We start from the raw sequence: 23,607 nt of genomic DNA, 5'->3' as shown, positions 1-23,607 counted from the left end.
CCTTAGAGGCTGCTGGTAAGTTAGGATGCCTATATCAGCCTTAGAGGCTGCTAGTAAGTTAGGATGCCTATATCAGCCTTAGAGGCTGCTGGTAAGTTAGGATGCCTATATCAGCCTTAGAGGCTGCTGGTATGTTAGGATGCCTATATCAGCCTTAGAGGCTGCTGGTAAGTTAGGATGCCTATATCAGCCTTAGAGGCTGCTGGTAAGTTAGGATGCCTATATCAGCCTTAGAGGCTGCTGGTAAGTTAGGATGCCTATATCAGCCTTAGAGGCTGCTGGTAAGTTAGGATGCCTATATCAGCCTTAGAGGCTGCTGGTAAGTGCTTGTCTGTTAGGAGAGGTAACACACACTGGATATCAGGATCAATAGGAGAATATCACCTAGTTTAGAGCTTCTCCACAGTTAGTACCATCAGTCCTTCTGTCAGGCCTTCACTGATGATTTAACATGCCAAACATTCAACTGGGAGAGGACTCCTGTCCTTGAATCTCAATCTCTCTCTGTCTCTCTCTTTTTCTCAGCCTCTCTCTCTTTCTTGATCTCTCTCTCTCAACCCTCCTCCTCTAGAATAATACAAACAAAAAGAAAAACCATTGCGTTAAAATATTAATGTTATTTTTCTTTCTCCCCCATCCTCTGGCGGGTCTCAGGGTGGCCAGAAGATTGACAGGCTGGACGGAGCTCATGCCCCAGAGCTGACCAATAAGGTCCAGAGGCTGTCGGTCAGCTCGGGGGGGCTGGGCGGGCCAGGGGCGGAGCCCCCTAAAGAGGACCTTAATGAGCGTCTGAAGAGACTGATCAACGCAGCACCCTGCATGCTCTTCATGAAGGGATCCCCCCAGGAACCCCGCTGCGGTAAAGAGAGAGAGAGTGTGTGTGTGTGGGTGTGTGGGGTCTTCATGAACAGGCTCCCGTTGTGGAAAACACACAGGGGCCAGGCCTGGTAATTAGAGAGAGACAGAGGGGGGTTGGTGGTGGAGGACGAGAGGCAGGCCTGGTAATTAGAGAGGCAGGCCTGGTGGTGGTGGAGGAGAGGCAGGCCTGGTGGTGGTGGAGGAGAGGCAGGCCTGGTGGTGGTGGAGGAGGAGAGGCAGGCCTGGTGGTGGAGGAGGAGGAGAGGCAGGCCTGGTGGTGGTGGAGGAGGAGAGGCAGGCCTGGTGGTGGTGGAGGAGGAGAGGCAGGCCTGGTGGTGGTGGAGGAGGAGAGGCAGGCCTGGTGGTGGTGGAGGAGGAGAGGCAGGCCTGGTGGTGGTGGAGGAGGAGAGGTAGGCCTGGTGGTGATGGAGGAGGAGAGGCAGGCCTGGTGGTGATGGAGGAGGAGAGGCAGGCCTGGTGGTGGTGGAGGAGGAGAGGCAGGCCTGGTGGTGGTGGAGGAGGAGAGGCAGCCCTGGTGGTGGTGGAGGAGAGGCAGGCCTGGTGGTGGTGGAGGAGGAGAGGTAGGCCTGGTGGTGGTGGAGGAGGAGAGGCAGGCCTGGTGGTGGTGGAGGAGGAGAGGCAGGCCTGGTGGTGGTGGAGGAGGAGAGGCAGGCCTGGTGGTGGTGGAGGAGGAGAGGCAGGCCTGGTGGTGGAGGAGGAGAGGTAGGCCTGGTGGTGGAGGAGGAGAGGTAGGCCTGGTGGAGGAGGAGAGGCAGGCCTGGTGGTGGTGGAGGAGGAGAGGTAGGCCTGGTGGTGATGGAGGAGGAGAGGCAGGCCTGGTGGTGATGGAGGAGGAGAGGCAGGCCTGGTGGTGGTGGAGGAGGAGAGGCAGGCCTGGTGGTGGTGGAGGAGGAGAGGCAGCCCTGGTGGTGGTGGAGGAGAGGCAGCCCTGGTGGTGGTGGAGGAGGAGAGGTAGGCCTGGTGGTGGTGGAGGAGGAGAGGCAGGCCTGGTGGTGGTGGAGGAGGAGAGGCAGGCCTGGTGGTGGTGGAGGAGGAGAGGCAGGCCTGGTGGTGGAGGAGGAGAGGTAGGCCTGGTGGAGGAGGAGAGGTAGGCCTGGTGGAGGAGGAGAGGCAGGCCTGGTGGTGGTGGAGGAGAGGTAGGCCTGGTGGAGGAGGAGAGGCAGGCCTGGTGGTGGTGGAGGAGGAGGAGAGGCAGGCCTGGTGGTGGTGGTGGAGGAGGAGAGGCAGGCCTGGTGGTGGTGGAGGAGGAGAGGCAGGCCTGGTGGTGGAGGAGGAGAGGCAGGCCTGGTGGTGGAGGAGGAGAGGCAGGCCTGGTGGTGGTGGAGGCAGAGAGGCAGGCCTGGTGGTGGTGGAGGAGGAGAGGCAGGCCTGGTGTTGGTGGAGGAGGAGAGGCAGGCCTGGTGGTGGTGGAGGAGGAGAGGCAGGCCTGGTGGTGGAGGAGGACATTACACTGTACAGGGTTGAGGTTCCACTCCCAACCACGCCGCTGATTATAAGTATCAGTATTATGTTCAAGGCAGTTTGCCAAACGTCTAACGTTACATTTTAGTTTAAAATCTAAACCCATAAGTGTTTTCACCTCATCCTGAAATGTGTCTGTAAATATTTTTAAACTGTAAAGAAGCCAAGTCGTAGTGTTTGTGAACTCTAGTTGAATCCCCACCAAGCCGCGCGATGCTGTGACTACGACCTCGCTACTTCTTTAAAGAAGCCCTCTAAACCTGAATTTAAAGGTTACACACTCATACACCATGTAAAACACATGTTCCTAACACATTACACGCTCTTTGTGTGTGTCTGTGTGTGTGTGTGTGTGCATAATAACCTAACTTTCCTTGAAATAAGAAATCAGCTTTTTATGTTCCCTTTTTCCTGGAGCTGTATCGTCTGTCTGCGGAGCGCGATCCCCCTGACCCTTTAGGAGAAGGAGAGAGGGGGAACAACCTCTCGCCAATCAATCGTGCGTGTCTGGGTCTAGGATAGAGAGCCTCTAGCCAGAGAAAGCAGCTGGGCCTGGTGTAGTAGAAACAAGTTAATATAGTGGCATGTAGCTGAATAACCATTAGTTAGGGGCCTCTAGCTGTTTTATAATGAATTCCCCCATGAATGAATGAAGTATCAGAATGAGAGTTTCACTGCAGGCTCTACATGCAGGCAACATATCACCCCTCCCCTCCTCCCACTCCTGTTCCCTCTTTCTGTTTCCTTCTCTTCTTCTCTGCCTCTCTCGCTTTCTTTCTTGATCGCTCGCTCTCCTCTCTCTCCCTCTCTTTCTCCCTCTCTTTCTCCTCTCCCCTCTCTCTCGCTGTCTTTCACTCGCTCTCTCTCCCTCTCTCTCTCTTTATCATCTCTCCCTCTTTATCATCTCTCCCTCTTTCTCCTCTCTCCCTCTTTCTCCCCTCTTTCTCCCCTCTCCCTCCTTCTCCCTCTCTTTCTCCTATCTTCCTCGTTCTCCTCTCTCCCTCTCTCTCACTGTCTTTCACTCGCTCTCTCTCTCCCTCTCTCTCTTTATCATCTCTCTCTCCCTCTTTCTCCTCTCTCCCTCTTTCTCCCCTCTTTCTCCCCTCTCCCTCCTTCTCCCTCTCTTTCTCCTCTCTCCCTCTTTCTCCTCTCTCTCTCTCTCCCTCCCTCTCTTTCTCCTCTCTCCCTCTCTTTCTCCTCTCTCTTGCTGTCTTTCGCTCTCTCTCCTCTTTCTTTCTCGCTCTCCTCTCCCTCTTTCTCCTCTCCCTCTTTCTCCTCTCTCCCTCTTTTTCCTCTCGCTCCCTCTTTCTCCTCTCTCTCCCTCTTTCTCCTCTCTCTTGCTGTCTTTCACTCGCTCTCCTCTCTCATTCTCTCTCTCTCGCTCGCTCTCTCCCTCCCCCTCTCTCTTTCCATCTATATTCCCCTCTGTCACAGTCTCTTCTCAAACACTGACTCACACCCATGTATCAAGGACATAACACATACCTGCCTCATTTAAACAGTGATCCTGTCCGTGCCAATGTGGACCCATGTCAGTAGTAAGATAGAAAGAGCTATTACAATAGATACACTGCATTTGGAAAGTATTCAGACCCCTTGACTTTTTCCACATTTTGTACGTTACAGCCTTATTCTAAAATTGACAACAAAAAAACTGTCTCTCATTTCCTCATCAATCTACACACAATACCCCATAATGACAAAGCAAAAACAGGTTTTTAGAAATTTTTGCTAATTTATTAAACATAAAAACACTGATCACATTTACATAAGTATTCAGACCCTTTACTCAGTACTTTGTTGAAGCACTTTTGGCAGCAATTACATCCTCAAGTCTTATTTGGTATGACGCTACAAGTTTGGCACACCTGTATTTGGGGAGTTTATCCAATTCTCTCTGCAGATCTTCTCAAGCTCTGTCAGGTTGGATGGGGAGCATTGCTGCACAGCTATTTTCAGGTCTCTCCAGAGATGTTCGATCGGATTCAAGTCCGGGCTCTGGCTGGGCGACTCAAGAACATTCAGAGACTTGTCCCGAAGCTACTTCTGTGTTGTCTTGTCCGTGTGCCTAGGGTCATTGTCCTGTTGGAAGGTGAACCTTTGCCCCAGTCTGAGGTCCTGAGCGCTCTGGAGCAGGTTTTTATGAAGGATATCTCTGTACTTTGCTCCTGTCATCTTTCCCTCGATCCTGACTAGTCTCCCAGTCCCTGCCGCTGAAAAACATCCCCAAAGCATGATGCTGCCCCCACCATACTTCACCGTAGGGATGGTGCCAGGTTTCTTCCAGGCGTGATGCTTGGCATTCAGGCCAAAGAGTTTTTTTACATACATTTTAGAATAAGGCTGTAACAAAATGTGGAAAAAGTCAAGGGGTCTGAATACTTTCCGAATGCACTGTGTGTGTGTGTGTGTGTGTGTGTGTGTGTGTGTGTGTGTGTGTGTGTGTGTGTGTGTGTGTGTGTGTGTGTGTGTGTATATGACATTCAATTTAAGTAATATGTGTAACACTGATAAAATGAATATATATATACACTTTTATCAGTGTTACACGTATTACTTAATGAATGTGATGATACCAGGCTAGGGTTTGGGACCATCTTTACTTTACCTTTTAACTTCATGTCTTGTTCATTTGTTTCCAAATGTCCCCTATAATATGAGGGTAACAAACATGCTGCTGACCAAACTCATCTGCAATTATGTCCTGATTAATATCCTGACTCTGTTGTTCCTGTTAACATACAATAACATGTAACTAACCTGATTAATATCCTGACTGTTGTTCCTGTTAACATACAATAACATGTAACTAACAACCTGATTAATATCCTGACTCTGTTGTTCCTGTTAACATACAATAACATGTAACTAACCTGATTAATATCCTGACTCTGTTGTTCCTGTTAACATACAATAACATGTAACTAACATCCTGATTAATATCCTGACTCTGTTGTTCCTGTTAACATACAATAACATGTAACTAACCTGATTAATATCCTGACTCTGTTGTTCCTGTTAACATACAATAACATGTAACTAACAACTCGTTGATTTTTCCTCAGGGTTTCAGCCTTCAGATTGTAGTTCTATTTCAGTACCATGCTATCCAGTATAACAGCCGTGTACCTGTCTTATACCAGGTTTACAAACACACTGTGTTCTCCTCATCACCCAGGTTTCAGCCGTCAGATAGTGGCTCTTTTCAAGGACCACGCTATCCAGTTCAGCAGTTTTGACATCCTGTCAGACGAGGAAGTGAGAGGGGGGCTGAAGACCTTCTCCAACTGGCCCACCTACCCTCAGGTTTACATTAACGGAGAACTCGTAGGGGGACTGGACATTGTCAAGGTGAGTAATGTTAAACACACATTTAGCCCGACACATTTTTATTTTCCAGAGAAGTGAGGCGAGCCAAAAACAAAACAAACGTGAACAACAAAATAATGAAAAATGGAACCCTTGTAAAAATACTAAATAACCTTGGTACAACACCTAGAGACCTCACCAAGAGATTTGAGCCTTTTGGTGTAATGGGTTTGGAATGACCGAGACCAGGGTTTGAGCCCTGGTCAGGATACCCTCCTAATGAGCTACATTGGTTGCAGCAGTTGGATAGCGCTATTGACAGCAGGTCCCAGGCAAGTTAAAGGGCATCGTTCTGTCATTCTTCATAATGGATGTTCTATGTATAGAATTCTATTAAAGTAATCAGGCCCCCGTCTTTACTGTATTGATCTGCTTCAGCTTCTATTTAGCTTGAATTCTACATTTAACACAATCTAAGCATGTAAATATATTTAGACAGCTGACGCAAAAGCACAAATCAAATCACATTGTCTTCAGGAAGTGTACTTCTTGAGTCATATTTTTCTTACCTTTTAGATGTGTTCACTGCAGGCTGACTAGCAGCTATGAAGTTGCAGTGTCCCATTTAAATACATGCCCAGATCAACCTGATGTATCTACCAAACATGTTCTACAGCAACAGAATCCAAAAAGGGAAGCTACTAAAATGTTTTCCTGTTACTGTTCGCGACTCACAAAATATTATTTTAATTCCCAGGATTTGATTCACCGCGATCAAACCGAATCCCAACTACTACAATGGCGAGGCGAATCATTCGATTTGAAAAAAACAATTGGGGGGACTGAGCCGTTCTGGACTGGTTTCTGTGTACAGTGGGCTCTGTGAACGGCGTAACATCAATCACTTTACACTCCCTAAAAGCGCTGGTTTTCCCGATTTTTATATAAATAAAATAAATAAATAATTTATTTTTTGTATATATATATTTTTTTTTTCATATGCACTATTACAAGTGCAGCTGTGAGGTTTACAGACACAGGAAATCGGCCATTTGCATGGGGAGTGACACGTGACATTTTCTGGCCTATCCAGACAAAAGAAGGATTTCCTGTGTCTGTGAACCTCGTAGCTGTGCGGACGCAACAATAACAGCTTCATCTCACTGTGATGGTCTCAGGTCGATTTAAAGTGCTCCACAGGAAAAATTACAAAACTATTTCGTAGAATTGACAAGACCACTTTCTCGTGGTCGCAGACGGACAAAACCACTTGTAGCGAGTTGAAGTTGTAACGAGTCTATAGACATTAGGCCAGCATCCCGGAGTCGCCTCTTCACTGTTGACGTCGAGACTGGCGTTCTGCCTAGAAGGCCAGCATCCCGGAGTCGCCTCTTCACTGTTGATGTTGAGACTGGTGTTTTGCGGGTACTATTTAATGAAGCTGCCAGTTGAGGACTTGTTTCTCAAACTAGACACTCTAATGTATTTGTCCTCTTGCTCAGTTGTGCACCGGGGCCTCCCACTCCTCGTTCTATTCTGGTTAGAGACCGTTTGTGCTGTACTGTGAAGGGAGTAGTACACAGCGTTGTACGAGATCTTCAGTTTCTTGGCAATTTCTCGCATTGAATAGCCTTAATTTCTCAGAACAATAATAGACTGACGAGTTTCAGAAGAAAGTTATTTGTTTCTGGCCATTTTGAGCCTGTAATTAAACCCACAAATGCTGATGCTCCAAATACTCAACTAGTCTAAAGAAGGCCAGTTTTATTGCTTCTTTAACCAGAATAACAGTTTTCAGCTGTGCTAACATAATTGCAAAAGGTTTTTTTAATGATCAATGATCCTTTTAAAATGATAAACTTGGATTAGCTAACACAACGTGCCTTTGCAACACAGGAGTGATGGATGCTGATAATGGGCCTCTGTACGCCTATGTAGATATTCCATAACAAATCTGCCGTTTTTAAAGCTACAAAAGTAATTTACAACATTAACAATGTCTACACTGTATTTCTGATCAATTTGATGTTATTTTAATGGAAAAAAATTAGCTTCTTTCTAAAACAAGGACATTTTTAAGTGACCACAAACTTTTGAACGGTAGTGTATGTGTTTTAGTGTGATTCAGACTGTAGGTGTGTTTTAGTGTGATTCAGACTGTAGGTGTGTTTTAGTGTGATTCAGACTGTAGGTGTGTTTTAGTGTGATTCAGACTGTAGGTGTGTTTTAGTGTGATTCAGACTGTAGGTGTGTTTTAGTGTGATTCAGACTGTAGGTGTGTTTTAGTGTGATTCAGACTGTAGGTGTGTTTTAGTGTGATTCAGACTGTAGGTGTGTTTTAGTGTGATTCAGACTGTAGGTGTGTTTTAGTGTGATTCAGACTGTAGGTGTGTTTTAGTGTGATTCAGACTGTAGGTGTGTTTTAGTGTGATTCAGACTGTAGGTGTGTTTTAGTGTGATTCAGACTGTAGGTGTGTTTTAGTGTGATTCAGACTGTAGGTGTGTTTTAGTGTGATTCAGACTGTAGGTGTGTTTTAGTGTGATTCAGACTGTAGGTGTGTTGTAGTGTGATTCAGACTGTAGGTGTGTTGTAGTGTGATTCAGACTGTAGGTGTGTTTTAGTGTGATTCAGACTGTAGGTGTGTTTTAGTGTGATTCAGACTGTAGGTGTGTTGTAGTGTGATTCAGACTGTAGGTGTGTGTGTTAGTGTGATTCAGACTGTAGGTGTGTGTGTTAGTGTGATTCAGACTGTAGGTGTGTGTTAGTGTGATATAGATTGTAGGTGTGTGTGTTAGTGTGATTCAGACTGTAGGTGTGTGTTAGTGTGATATAGATTGTAGGTGTGTGTGTTAGTGTGATACAGACTGTAGGTGTGTGTGTTAGTGTGATACAGACTGTAGGTGTGTGTGTGTGTGTGCGTGTTAGTGTGATACAGACTGTAGGTGTGTGTGTTAGTGTGATTCAGACTGTAGGTGTGTGTTAGTGTGATACAGACTGTAGGTGTGTGTGTTAGTGTGATTCAGACTGTAGGTGTGTGTGTGTTAGTGTGATACAGACTGTAGGTGTGTGATTCAGACTGTAGGTGTGTGTGTGTGTGTGTTAGTGTGATTCAGACTGTAGATGTGTGTGTTAGTGTGATACAGACTGTAGGTGTGTGTGATTCAGACTGTAGGTGTGTGTGTGTTAGTGTGATTCAGACTGTAGGTGTGTGTGTGTTAGTGTGATTCAGACTGTAGGTGTGTGTGTTAGTGTGATTCAGACTGTAGGTGTGTGTGTTAGTGTGATTCAGACTGTAGGTGTGTGTGTTAGTGTGATACAGACTGTAGGTGTGTGTTAGTGTGATTCAGACTGTAGGTGTGTGTTTTAGTGTGATACAGACTGTAGGTGTGTGTGTTAGTGTGATTCAGACTGTAGGTGTGTGTTTTAGTGTGATACAGACTGTAGGTGTGTGTGTTAGTGTGATACAGACTGTAGGTGTGTGTTAGTGTGATTCAGACTGTAGGTGTGTGTGTTAGTGTGATTCAGACTGTAGGTGTGTGTGTTAGTGTGATTCAGACTGTAGGTGTGTGTGTTAGTGTGATACAGACTGTAGGTGTGTGTTAGTGTGATTCAGACTGTAGGTGTGTGTTTTAGTGTGATACAGACTGTAGGTGTGTGTGTTAGTGTGATTCAGACTGTAGGTGTGTGTTTTAGTGTGATACAGACTGTAGGTGTGTGTGTTAGTGTGATACAGACTGTAGGTGTGTGTTAGTGTGATTCAGACTGTAGGTGTGTGTGTTAGTGTGATTCAGACTGTAGGTGTGTGTGTTAGTGTGATTCAGACTGTAGGTGTGTGTTAGTGTGATTCAGACTGTAGGTATGTGTTAGTGTGATTCAGACTGTAGGTATGTGTTAGTGTGATTCAGACTGTAGGTGTGTGTTACTGTGTAGGTACAGTAGAACAAAGGGCCTCTGCAGTGACCCATCTCAGTGTTGATACCTGTTGTAGGAACTAGCTGAATCTGGAGAGCTACAGAATACCTGTCCCAAGGCTGTCACACTGGAGCACAGGTAAAACACACCTTTATATATACACACACACACTGGAGCACAGGTAAAACACACCTTTATATACACACACACACTGGAGCACAGGTAAAACACACCTTTATATACACACACACACTGGAGCACAGGTAAAACACACCTTTATATACACACACACACTGGAGCACAGGTAAAACACACCTTTATACACACACACACACTGGAGCACAGGTAAAACACACCTTTATATACACACACACACTGGAGCACAGGTAAAACACACCTTTATATACACACACACACTGGAGCACAGGTAAAACACACCTTTATATACACACACTGGCGCACAGGTAAAACACACCTTTATATACACACACACACTGGAGCACAGGTAAAACACACCTTTATATATACACACACACACTGGAGCACAGGTAAAACACACCTTTACACACACGCACATACACACACACACACGCTCACACACACGTTGAAGATGGCACGTTGTATTGTGTGACTTATGGACTGTCCTTATAACCTCCAGGTTGAAGTCGACCATCAACAGGAGTCCAGTCATGCTGTTCATGAAGGGCAATAAGGAGGTACGTAGTGGTCACTATATCATAACAGGGCAGTAAAGAGGTACGTAGTGGTCACTATATCATAACAGGGCAATAAAGAGGTACGTAGTGGTCACTATATCATAACAGGGCAATAAAGAGGTACGTAGTGGTCACTATATCATAACAGGGCAATAAAGAGGTACGTAGTGTTCACTATATCATAACAGGGCAATAAAGAGGTACGTAGTGGTCACTATATCATAACAGGCCAATAAAGAGGTACGTGGTGGTCACTATATCATAACAGGGCAATAAAGAGGTACGTAGTGTTCACTATATCATAACAGGGCAATAAAGAGGTACGTAGTGGTCACTATATCATAACAGGCCAATAAAGAGGTACGTAGTGGTCACTATATCATAACAGGGCAATAAAGAGGTACGTAGGTGTCACTATATCATAACAGGGCAATAAAGAGGTACGTAGTGGTCACTATATCATAACAGGGCAATAAAGAGGTGCGTAGGTGTCACTATATCATAACAGGGCAATAAAGAGGTACGTATTGGTCACTATATCATAACAGGGCAGTAAAGAGGTACGTAGGTGTCACTATATCATAACAGGGCAATAAAGAGGTACGTAGGTGTCACTATATCATAACAGGGCAATAAAGAGGTACGTAGGTGTCACTATATCATAACAGGGCAATAAAGAGGTACGTAGGTGTCACTATATCATAACAGGGCAATAAAGAGGTACCTAGTGGTCACTATATCATAACAGGGCAATAAAGAGGTGCGTAGGTGTCACTATATCATAACAGGGCAATAAAGAGGTACGTAGTGGTCACTATATCATAACAGGGCAATAAAGAGGTACGTAGGTGTCACTATATCATAACAGGGCAATAAAGAGGTACGTAGGTGTCACTATATCATAACAGGGCAATAAAGAGGTACGTAGGTGTCACTATATCATAACAGGGCAATAAAGAGGTACGTAGTGTTCACTGTATCATAACAGGGCAATAAAGAGGTACGTAGTGGTCACTATATCATAACAGGGCAATAAAGAGGTACGTAGGTGTCACTATATCATAACAGGGCAATAAAGAGGTACGTAGGTGTCACTATATCATAACAGGGCAATAAAGAGGTACGTAGGTGTCACTATATCATAACAGGGCAGTAAAGAGGTACGTAGGTGTCACTATATCATAACAGGGCAATAAAGAGGTACGTAGTGTTCACTATATCATAACAGGGCAATAAAGAGGTACGTAGTGTTCACTATATCATAACAGGGCAATAAAGAGGGACGTAGTGTTCACTATATCATAACAGGGCAATAAAGAGGTACGTAGTGTTCACTATATCATAACAGGGCAATAAAGAGGTACGTGGGTGTCACTATATCATAACAGGGCAATGAACCTATGTGTTTGTTTGGTTTGTGTACTTAATTCATGGAATAGAATGGGGGCGGCAGGTAGCCTAGTGGTTAGAGCGTTGGACTAGTAACCAGCAGGTAGCCTAGTGGTTAGAGCGTTGGACTAGTAACCGGAAGGTTGCTGGATCGAATCCCCGAGCTGACAAGGTAAAAAATCTGTCGTTCTGCCCCTGAACAAGGCAGTTAACCAACTGTTCCTAGGACGTCATTGAAATAAGAATTTGTTCTTAACTGACTTGTCTAGTTAAATAAAGATAAAAAAAAAAAAAAAATGGAAAAGGAAAGGAGAATAGGACTTGAATATAATTGCAGCTAATTGTAAATTTACATTTACATTTAAGTCATTTAGCAGACGCTCTTATCCAGAGCGACTTACAAATAAATACTATGCATAAACATAGATGGACAATAAACTGAGGCTTGTGTTTGTTCTATATAATACTATTCTAATATAACTCCAGTACATTACTATATAATACTATTCTAATATAACTCCAGTACATTACTATATAATACTATTCTAATATAACTCCAGTACATTACTATATAATACTATTCTAATATAACTCCAGTACATTACTATATAATACTATTCTAATATAACTCCAGTACATTACTATATAATACTATTCTAATATAACTCCAGTACATTACTATATACTACTATATAATACTATTCTAATATAACTCCAGTACATTACTTCAAGAGGTAACAGTCGGCCTATATAATACTATATAATACTATTTTAATATAACTCCAGTACATTACTATATAATACTATTCTAATATAACTCCAGTACATTACTATATAATACTATTCTAATATAACTCCAGTACAGTACTTCAAGAGGTAACAGTTGGCCTATATACTCTGCCAATCTAGTAGATAAGGACAATTGGTATTGCATACATGTCAACAGAGATGAGGCTAATCTGAAATCAATAATGTTCTGCACAGAGCAGAGCGCACACACACACACACACACACACACACACACACACACACACACACACACACACACACACACACACACACACACAAACACACTAATGGTTCAGGAGTACCCCCCTCCTACCTCTTCATACACCTATTGATTGCTGCTGCTCACAGATGAACAGATATCTTCAGAGCACTTTAAACCAGGTCCCCTGTGAATCCCGTCTCTCCCTTTTCACTCGCTGGGTTTTTATTTTTAGATATGGATCTTTTATTCGTTTTGCCTCCATTTCTTAAAAGACCTTTTCTAAGTGGGTCCTGTGAAACCCAATAGCAGTTGAAACTTGCTCAATGAAAGCTTTAGTTTGGTGCTATTCGTTCTGGAGTGAAGAAGTCCCAACTTCTCCTGCTTCAGAGTAGTTTATTTTAATTATTTAATTTAACTAGGCAAGTCAGTAAAGAACACATTCTTATTTACATTGACGGCCTACCGGGGAACAGTGGGTTAAACTGCCTTGTTCAGGGGCAGAACGACAGATGTTTTTACCTTGTCAGCTCTGGGATTCGTCCCAGCAACCTTTCGGTTACTGGCGCAACACTCTAACCACTAGACTACCTGCCGCCACTTAACCGTGTGTTATCTTGAAAGCATTTCTCCTACTCACTCAGAAAGCAACATTTTTATTTTAGCTATTTGAAATTATCTTTGTCTTTAAAAAAAATAAAAATGATGACCAGAAACATTACTTCCTGTGATTTTGTTCTGCAATAAAATGGTTTTGTGTTGGACTCACCTGTTGGAGGATCTGAAATTAGTTAATATGTTGATTATAACGTGTTCTTTGTTAAGATACATGGGTATGATTAAGTTATCTGTTTTATTTCTAAAGTCTGTTTTTCTTCCTGTATCTGTAGCAAGCCAAATGTGGATTCAGTCTTCAGATACTGGAGATAATGAACAGCGCAGGGTAAGATAACACCACTATATCATGATACTGAACAGCTCAGAGTAAAATAACACCCCTATATCATGATAATGAACTGCTCAGGGTAAGATAACACCACTATATCATGATACTGAACAGCGCAGGGTTCGATCCCACTATATCATGATACTGAACAGCACAGGGTACGATCCCACTAAATCATGATAATGAACAGCTCAGGGTAAAATAGCACCACTATATCATGATACTGAACAGCTCAGGGTAAAATAACACCACTGTATCATGATAATGAACAGCGCAGGGTAAAATAACACCACTATATCATGATAATGAACAGCTCAGGGTAAAATAACACCACTATATCATGATAATGAACAACTCAGGGTAAAATAACACCCATATATCATGATAATGAACAGCTCAGGGTAAAATAACACCACTATACCATGATACTGAACAGCACAGGGTACGATCCCACTATATCATGATACTGAACAGCTCAGGGTAAAATAACACCACTATATCATGATAATGAATAGCTCAGGGTAAAATAACACCACTATATCATGATACTGAACAGCTCAGGGTAAAATAACACCACTATATCATGATAATGAACAGTGCAGTATACGATCCCACTATATCATGATAATGAATAGCTCAGGGTAAAATAACACCACTATATCATGATACTGAACAGCTCAGGGTAAAATAACACCACTGTATCATGATAATGAACAGCTCAGGGTAAAATAACACCACTATATCATGATAATGAACAGCGCAGGGTAAAATAACACCACTGTATCATGATAATGAACAGCTCAGGGTAAAATAACACCACTATATCATGATACTGAACAGCTCAGGGTAAAATAACACCACTATATCATGATACTGAACAGCTCAGGGTAAAATAACACCACTATATCATGATACTGAACAGCTCAGGGTAAAATAACACCACTACATTTACATTTACATTTAAGTCATTTAGCAGACGCTCTTATCCAGAGCGACTTACAAATTGGTGCATTCACCTTATGACATCCAGTGGAACAGCCACTTTACAATAGTGCATCTAAATCTTTTAAGGGGGGGGGGGGATGAGAAGGATTACTTTATCCTATCCTAGGTATTCCTTAAAGAGGTGGGGTTTCAGGTGTCTCCGGAAGGTGGTGATTGACTCCGCTGTCCTGGCGTCGTGAGGGAGTTTGTTCCACCATTGGGGGGCCAGAGCAGCGAACAGTTTTGACTGGGCTGAGCGGGAACTGTACTTCCTCAGTGGTAGGGAGGCGAGCAGGCCAGAGGTGGATGAACGCAGTGCCCTTGTTTGGGTGTAGGGCCTGATCAGAGCCTGGAGGTACTGAGGTGCCGTTCCCCTCACAGCTCCGTAGGCAAGCACCATGGTCTTGTAGCGGATGCGAGCTTCAACTGGAAGCCAGTGGAGAGAGCGGAGGAGCGGGGTGACGTGAGAGAACTTGGGAAGGTTGAACACCAGACGGGCTGCGGCGTTCTGGATGAGTTGTAGGGGTTTAATGGCACAGGCAGGGAGCCCAGCCAACAGCGAGTTGCAGTAATCCAGACGGGAGATGACAAGTGCCTGGATTAGGACCTGCGCCGCTTCCTGTGTGAGGCAGGGTCGTACTCTGCGGATGTTGTAGAGCATGAACCTACAGGAACGGGCCACCGCCTTGATGTTAGTTGAGAACGACAGGGTGTTGTCCAGGATCACGCCAAGGTTCTTAGCGCTCTGGGAGGAGGACACAATGGAGTTGTCAACCGTGATGGCGAGATCATGGAACGGGCAGTCCTTCCCCGGGAGGAAGAGCAGCTCCGTCTTGCCGAGGTTCAGCTTGAGGTGGTGATCCGTCATCCACACTGATATGTCTGCCAGACATGCAGAGATGCGATTCGCCACCTGGTCATCAGAAGGGGGAAAGGAGAAGATTAGTTGTGTGTCGTCTGCATAGCAATGATAGGAGAGACCATGTGAGGTTATGACAGAGCCAAGTGACTTGGTGTATAGCGAGAATAGGAGAGGGCCTAGAACAGAGCCCTGGGGGACACCAGTGGTGAGAGCACGTGGTGAGGAGACAGATTCTCGCCACGCCACCTGGTAGGAGCGACCTGTCAGGTAGAACGCAATCCAAGCGTGGGCCGCGCCGGAGATGCCCAACTCGGAGAGGGTGGAGAGGAGGATCTGATGGTTCACAGTATCGAATGCAGCCGATAGGTCTAGAAGGATGAGAGCAGAGGAGAGAGAGTTAGCTTTAGCAGTGCGGAGCGCCTCCGTGATACAGAGAAGAGCAGTCTCAGTTGAATGACTAGTCTTGAAACCTGACTGATTTGGATCAAGAAGGTCATTCTGAGAGAGATAGCGGGAGAGCTGGCCAAGGACGGCACGTTCAAGAGTTTTGGAGAGAAAAGAAAGAAGGGATACTGGTCTGTAGTTGTTGACATCGGAGGGATCGAGTGTAGGTTTTTTCAGAAGGGGTGCAACTCTCGCTCTCTTGAAGACGGAAGGGACGTAGCCAGCGGTCAGGGATGAGTTGATGAGCGAGGTGAGGTAAGGGAGAAGGTCTCCGGAAATGGTCTGGAGAAGAGAGGAGGGGATAGGGTCAAGCGGGCAGGTTGTTGGGCGGCCGGCCGTCACAAGACGCGAGATTTCATCTGGAGAGAGGGGGGAGAAGGAGGTCAGAGCACAGGGTAGGGCAGTGTGAGCAGAACCAGCGGTGTCGTTTGACTTAGCAAACGAGGATCGGATGTCGTCGACCTTCTTTTCAAAATGGTTGACGAAGTCATCTGCAGAGAGGGAGGAGGGGGGGGGAGGGGGAGGTGGATTCAGGAGGGAGGAGAAGGTGGCAAAGAGCTTCCTAGGGTTAGAGGCAGATGCTTGGAATTTAGAGTGGTAGAAAGTGGCTTTAGCAGCAGAGACAGAAGAGGAAAATGTAGAGAGGAGGGAGTGAAAGGATGCCAGGTCCGCAGGGAGGCGAGTTTTCCTCCATTTCCGCTCGGCTGCCCGGAGCTCTGTTCTGTGAGCTCGCAATGAGTCGTCGAGCCACGGAGCGGGAGGGGAGGACCGAGCCGGCCTGGAGGATAGGGGACATAGAGAGTCAAAGGATGCAGAAAGGGAGGAGAGGAGGGTTGAGGAGGCAGAATCAGGAGATAGGTTGGAGAAGGTTTGAGCAGAGGGAAGAGATGATAGGATGGAAGAGGAGAGGGTAGCGGGGGAGAGAGAGCGAAGGTTGGGACGGCGCGATACCATCCGAGTAGGGGCAGTGTGGGAAGTGTTGGATGAGAGCGAGAGGGAAAAGGATACAAGGTAGTGGTCGGAGACTTGGAGGGGAGTTGCAATGAGGTTAGTGGAAGAACAGCATCTAGTAAAGATGAGGTCGAGCGTATTGCCTGCCTTGTGAGTAGGGGGGGAAGGTGAGAGGGTGAGGTCAAAAGAGGAGAGGAGTGGAAAGAAGGAGGCAGAGAGGAATGAGTCAAAGGTAGACGTGGGGAGGTTAAAGTCGCCCAGAACTGTGAGAGGTGAGCCGTCCTCAGGAAAGGAGCTTATCAAGGCATCAAGCTCATTGATGAACTCTCCGAGGGAACCTGGAGGGATATAAATGATAAGGATGTTAAGCTTGAAAGGGCTGGTAACTGTGACAGCATGGAATTCAAAGGAGGCGATAGACAGATGGGTAAGGGGAGAAAGAGAGAATGACCACTTGGGAGAGATGAGGATCCCGGTGCCACCACCCCGCTGACCAGAAGCTCTCGGGGTGTGCGAGAACACGTGGGCGGACGAAGAGAGCAGTAGGAGTAGCAGTGTTATCTGTGGTGATCCATGTTTCCGTCAGTGCCAAGAAGTCGAGGGACTGGAGGGAGGCATAGGCTGAGATGAACTCTGCCTTGTTGGCCGCAGATCGGCAGTTCCAGAGGCTACCGGAGACCTGGAACTCCACGTGGGTCGTGCGCGCTGGGACCACCAGATTAGGGTGGCCGCGGCCACGCGGTGTGGAGCGTTTGTATGGTCTGTGCAGAGAGGAGAGAACAGGGATAGACAGACACATAGTTGACAGGCTACAGAAGAGACTACGCTAGTGCAAAGGAGATTGGAATGACAAGTGGACTACGCGTCTCGAATGTTCAGAAAGTTAAGCTTACGCAAGAATCTTATAGACTAAAAAGATTAAGATGATACAGTACTGCTGAAGTAGGCTAGCTGGCAGTGGCTGCGTTGTTGACTTTGTAGGCTAGCTGGCAGTGGCTGCGTTGTTGACACTACACTAATCAAGTCGTTCCGTTGAGTGTAATAGTTTCTACAGTGCTGCAATTCGGGGGCTAGCTGGCTAGCTAGCAGTGTTGATTACGTTACGTTGCGTTAAAAGAACGACAGTAGCTGGCTAGCTAACCTAGAAAATCGCTCTAGACTACACAATTATCTTTGATACAAAGACGGCTATGTAGCTAGCTGTGTAGCTAGCTACGATCAAACAAATCAAACCGTTGTACTGTAATGAAATGAAATGAAAATGTGATACTACCTGTGGAGCGAAGCGGAATGCGACCGGGTTGTATTCGGTAGACGTTGGCTAGCTGTTGGCTAGCTAGCAGTGTCTCCTACGTTAAGGACGACAAGTAGCTGGCTAGCTAACCTCGGTAAATTAAGATAATCACTCTAAAACTACACACTCTAAACTACACAATTATCTTGGATACGAAGACAGCAAAGACAGCTATGTAGCTAGCTAACACTACACTAATCAAGTCGTTCAGTTGAGTGTAATAGTTGCTACAGTGCTGCTATTCGGTAGACGGTGGACGTTTGCTAGCTGGCTAGCTGCTGGGCAGATAGCAGTGTAGACTGCGTTAGGACGACGAAATACGATAATTACGCAATTATCTTTGATACAAAGACGGCTATGTAGCTAGCTAAGAAGAAATTGCTAAGATTAGACAAATCAAACCGTTGTACTATAATGAAATGTAATGAAATGTAATGAAAAGTTATACTACCTGCGGACCAACCCCGGAGCTGTTCCACTGCCACCATAGGGCTATATCATGATAATGAACAGCTCAGGGTAAAATAACACCACTATACCATGATACTGAACAGCACAGGGTACGATCCCACTATATCATGATACTGAACAGCGCAGGGTAAAATAACACCACTATATCATGATACTGAACAGCTCAGGGTAAAATAACACCACTATATCATGATAATGAATAGCTCAGGGTAAAATAACACCACTATATCATGATAATGAATAGCTCAGGGTAAAATAACACCACTATATCATGATACTGAACAGCTCAGGGTAAAATAACACCACTATATCATGATGAGGTGATTACTGCATTGTCGGAACTAGAAGCACAAGCATTTCGCTACACTCGCATTAACATCTGCTAACCATGTGTATGTGACTAATAACATTTGATTTGATTTGATAATGAACAGCGCAGGGTAAAATAACACCACTGTATCATGTTGTTGTTTATTTATTTAGATAAGATGACTTGATGTTATATTTAGTGTTAAATATTAATATAGATTCTGATAAATTTCAATCACATGTTAACTCCAGTGGGATATTCCTTAGTGTTCACTGCTGAGGAGTACAGATCTTAAGGGAATGAATGGAGACGGAGAAAAGTTTGTTTATAATATAATATGATGTGATGGTTAATATGTCTGTGTTTATAATATGATGTGATGGTTAATATGTCTGTGTTTATAATATGATGTGATGGTTAATATGTCTGTGTTTATAATATGATGTGATGGTTAATATGTCTGTGTTTATAATATGATGTGATGGTTAATATGTCTGTGTTTATAATATGATGTGATGGTTAATATGTCTGTGTTTATAATATGATGTGATGGTTAATATGTCTGTGTTTATGATATGATGTGATGGTTAATATGTCTGTGTTTATAATATGATGTGATGGTTAATATGTCTGTGTTTATAATATGATGCCTTGGTTAATATGTCTGTGTTTATAATATGATGTGATGGTTAATATGTCTGTGTTTATAATATGATGTGATGGTTAATATGTCTGTGTTTATAATATGATGTGATGGTTAATATGTCTGTGTTTATAATATGATGTGATGGTTAATATGTCTGTGTTTATAATATGATGTGATGGTTAATATGTCTGTGTTTATAATATGATGCCTTGGTTAATATGTCTGTGTTTATAATATGATGCCTTGGTTAATATGTCTGTGTTTATAATATGATGTGATGGTTAATATGTCTGTGTTTATAATATGATGTGATGGTTAATATGTCTGTGTTTATAATATGATGTGATGGTTAATATGTCTGTGTTTATAATATGATGCCTTGGTTAATATGTCTGTGTTTATAATATGATGCCTTGGTTAATATGTCTGTGTTTATAATATGATGTGATGGTTAATATGTCTGTGTTTATAATATGATGCCTTGGTTAATATGTCTGTGTTTATGATGTGATGGTTAATATGTCTGTGTTTATAATATGATGTGATGGTTAATATGTCTGTGTTTATAATATGATGTGATGGTTAATATGTCTGTGTTTATAATATGATGTGATGGTTAATATGTCTGTGTTTATGATGTGATGGTTAATATGTCTGTGTTTATAATATGATGCCTTGGTTAATATGTCTGTGTTTATAATATGATGTGATGGTTAATATGTCTGTGTTTATAATATGATGTGATGGTTAATATGTCTGTGTTTATAATATGATGTGATGGTTAATATGTCTGTGTTTATAATATGATGTGATGGTTAATATGTCTGTGTTTATGATATGATGTGATGGTTAATATGTCTGTGTTTATAATATGATGTGATGGTTAATATGTCTGTGTTTATGATATGATGTGATGGTTAATATGTCTGTGTTTATAATATGATGTGATGGTTAATATGTCTGTGTTTATAATATGATGCCTTGGTTAATATGTCTGTGTTTATAATATAATATGATGGTTAATATAATGTCTGTGTTTTCTGTTTGCAGAGTGGAATATAGTACCTTTGATATCCTGGAAGATGAGGAGGTAAAAGAGGCTGTATCTGGCTATGACATTTGCTTTAGATTATTTTAAGTCAAGTCTTTTTTTTTCTCAGCAGTGATATTCAGAAAAGCAGATTGTATATTGTCATTATTGTCACAAAACTATGTTGTTAAAATCTAAAGATGTTTTTCTACATGTTAACATTGTTTTCTTCATTTATCTTCCAATCACCGATGTCCAGGTTAGACAGGGTCTGAAGACATACTCAAACTGGCCAACGTACCCTCAGCTATACGTCAAGGGGGAACTCATTGGCGGGCTGGACATTGTGAAAGTGAGAAGTGATTTTTGTTTTACACCTCAGACCATAATTACACTTATTACCTCCACTTAGTCCTGGACTAGTCTTAATATGTCTATAAACCGTTCACAATGGAGATCGTCCATTTAAAATAGCTTTTTAGTCTTAAACTAGGCTCAATCTGTGTCTGGGGAAACCAACTCTTACAGGATCAGCCAAGCATGTCACAGTGTCACAGACAGAGGCAACAGCAGTACCACAGACCCTCCACCAGGTGTCACTAAAGCACCGTGTTCTGTTAGCTTCGCCCTGCTTAATGTCCTCATCCATATGCAGTCAGACATGCGGCATGAAGGGGGGGGGGGGGGGGGGGGGGGTCACCCTCGGTAGTAAAAAGCACAGAGGAAAAGATTGGTGTAATGTAAACACCAAGGTTTCTTAGTGAACTACATTGAACCATGCTAAGTCCACAACATTGAGATAGTAAAGTCCCCAGGGTGTGTCTCATAGTAATCCTCGGTTAGATATACCTACTTATTTCACCAAGAGCGTTGCTTTGCATAAACTAGGCCTGTAGTCCGGGTGGGTTTAAAGCAGCGTATTGCCCAGCCAGTGGCTAGTGATTGAAGTCAGCTGGAGTTCAGTTTTAATAGATCACCTGTCAATCACTGTTCTTTTAAGGACTGCATTGTGATAACATGAGACAGGAGTTCTCTCTGTGTATCTATATACATAGTTCGTTTCATGAGACAGGAGTTCTCTGTGTATCTATATACATAGTTATTGTGCATCAATAGAATATTTGTTTCCTGATCCTGTTGGAACGGGACTTACATGACAGGTCCAGTAGGATGTTATTGTCTCATGTATCAGCTGGTATGAAATCAGACCTGTATTGACATGTTTTCTGTGTTTTTACAGGAGCTTAAAGAGAGTGGAGACCTTTCTTCTGTCCTGAGGGGTGAATGCTAGATTCCTGCAGCACTGTTACTGTGATGGGAATAAGCTATGGACTACTGCACTCTTCTCTTCCCCTCTACCCTCTTCTCTTCCCCTCTACCCTCTTCTCTTCCCCTCTACCCTCTTCTCTTCCCCTCTACCCTCTTCTCTACCCTCTTCCCTCTTCTCTTCCCCTCTACCCTCTTCTCTTCCCCTCTACCCTCTTCTCTTCCCCTCTACCCTATTCTCTACCCTCTTCTCTTCCCCTCTACCCTCTTCTCTTCCCCTCTACCCTCTTCTCTTCCCCTCTACCCTCTTCTCTTCCCCTCTACCCTCTTCTCTTCCCCTCTACCCTCTTCTCTTCCCCCCTCTACCCTCTTCTCTTCCCCTCTACCCTCTTCTCTACCCTCTTCCCTCTTCTCTTCCCCTCTACCCTCTTCTCTTCCCCTCTCTACCCTCTTCTCTTCCCCTCTCTACCCTCTTCTCTTCCCCTCTCTACCCTCTTCTCTTCCCCTCTCTACCCTCTTCTCTTCCCCTCTCTACCCTCTTCTCTTCCCCTCTCTACCCTCTTCTCTTCCCCTCTACCCTCTTCTCTTCCCCTCTCTACCCTCTTCTCTTCCCCTCTCTACCCTCTTCTCTTCCCCCCTCTTCCCTCATCTCTTCCCCCCTCTACCCTCTTCTCTTCCCCTCTACCCTCTTCTCTTCCCCTCTCTACCCTCTTCTCTTCCCCTCTCTACCCTCTTCTCTTCCCCTCTCTACCCTCTTCTCTTCCCCTCTCTACCCTCTTCTCTTCCCCTCTCTACCCTCTTCTCTTCCCCTCTCTACCCTCTTCTCTTCCCCTCTACCCTCTTCTCTTCCCCTCTCTACCCTCTTCTCTTCCCCTCTACCCTCTTCTCTTCCCCTCTCTACCCTCTTCTCTTCCCCTCTCTTCCCTCTTCTCTTCCCCCCTCTTCCCTCTTCTCTTCCCCTCTACCCTCTACCCTCTTCCCCTCTACCCTCTTCTCCTCTACCACCTTAGAACTTCCTTAACCTCCCACTTAAAGCCAACAAGGTCACAGTGAATGCAGTCTGCGGCACAAGGGATGAAATAAGTCATATTTTATCCATCCATTGATTTCTGAACATAGCACAGGTGTCCAAATAAACCCGATTGATCAAAGTGCATTTTTCCATCACCAGCTGCACATATAATAAAGTCACCACCAGCTGCACATATAATAAAGTCATCCATGATGCTACCTGACTGTTTTCCTTATCTGTCTTTAGAACCTTAGAACACAGCAGTCAGAGCAAAGAACTAGAACCTTATAACACAGCAGTCAGAGCAAAGAACTAGAACCTTAGAACACAGCAGTCAGAGCAAAGAACTAGAACCTTAGAAAACAGCAGTCAGAGCAAAGAACTAGAACCTTAGAACACAGCAGTCAGAGCAAAGAACTAGAACCTTAGAACACAGCAGTCAGAGCAACCTTTATTTATTCAACCTTTATTTATTCAACCTTTATTTATTCATCCTTTATTTATTCATCCTTTATTTATTCATCCTTTATTTATTCATCCTTTATTTATTCATCCTTTATTTATTCAACCTTTATTTATTCAACCTTTATTTATCCAACATTTATTTATTCAACCTTTATTTATTCAACCTTTATTTATTCATCCTTTATTTATTCATCCTTTATTTATTCATCCTTTATTTATTCATCCTTTATTTATTCATCCTTGATTTATTCATCCTTTATTTATTCAACCT

The 23,607-nt window shown here is 44.0% G+C and overlaps 1 protein-coding gene across 2 annotated transcripts in view; it reads left to right on the top strand.

Moving 5' to 3' along the window:
- The window catches only part of LOC139571610 (glutaredoxin 3-like), a 28,803-nt gene extending 5,714 nt beyond the window's left edge, over positions 1–23,089 (top strand). For both annotated transcript variants that reach the window (XM_071394637.1, XM_071394638.1), the window contains exons 2-9: positions 655–859; positions 5,519–5,691; positions 9,639–9,700; positions 10,221–10,278; positions 13,546–13,598; positions 20,614–20,653; positions 20,853–20,945; positions 21,834–23,089. In XM_071394637.1, coding sequence (XP_071250738.1) covers positions 820–859; positions 5,519–5,691; positions 9,639–9,700; positions 10,221–10,278; positions 13,546–13,598; positions 20,614–20,653; positions 20,853–20,945; positions 21,834–21,884 — 570 coding nt within the window. In that variant the 5' untranslated portion in view covers positions 655–819 and the 3' untranslated portion in view covers positions 21,885–23,089. The remainder of the gene's footprint in view (positions 1–654; positions 860–5,518; positions 5,692–9,638; positions 9,701–10,220; positions 10,279–13,545; positions 13,599–20,613; positions 20,654–20,852; positions 20,946–21,833) is intronic.
- The last annotated feature ends 518 nt before the right edge of the window (positions 23,090–23,607 follow it).

This window comes from Salvelinus alpinus, chromosome 3 (assembly GCF_045679555.1).
Source record: "Salvelinus alpinus chromosome 3, SLU_Salpinus.1, whole genome shotgun sequence".
NCBI classification, from domain to species: domain Eukaryota; kingdom Metazoa; phylum Chordata; class Actinopteri; order Salmoniformes; family Salmonidae; genus Salvelinus; species Salvelinus alpinus.
This window is presented reverse-complemented; position numbering and strand designations above follow the sequence as displayed.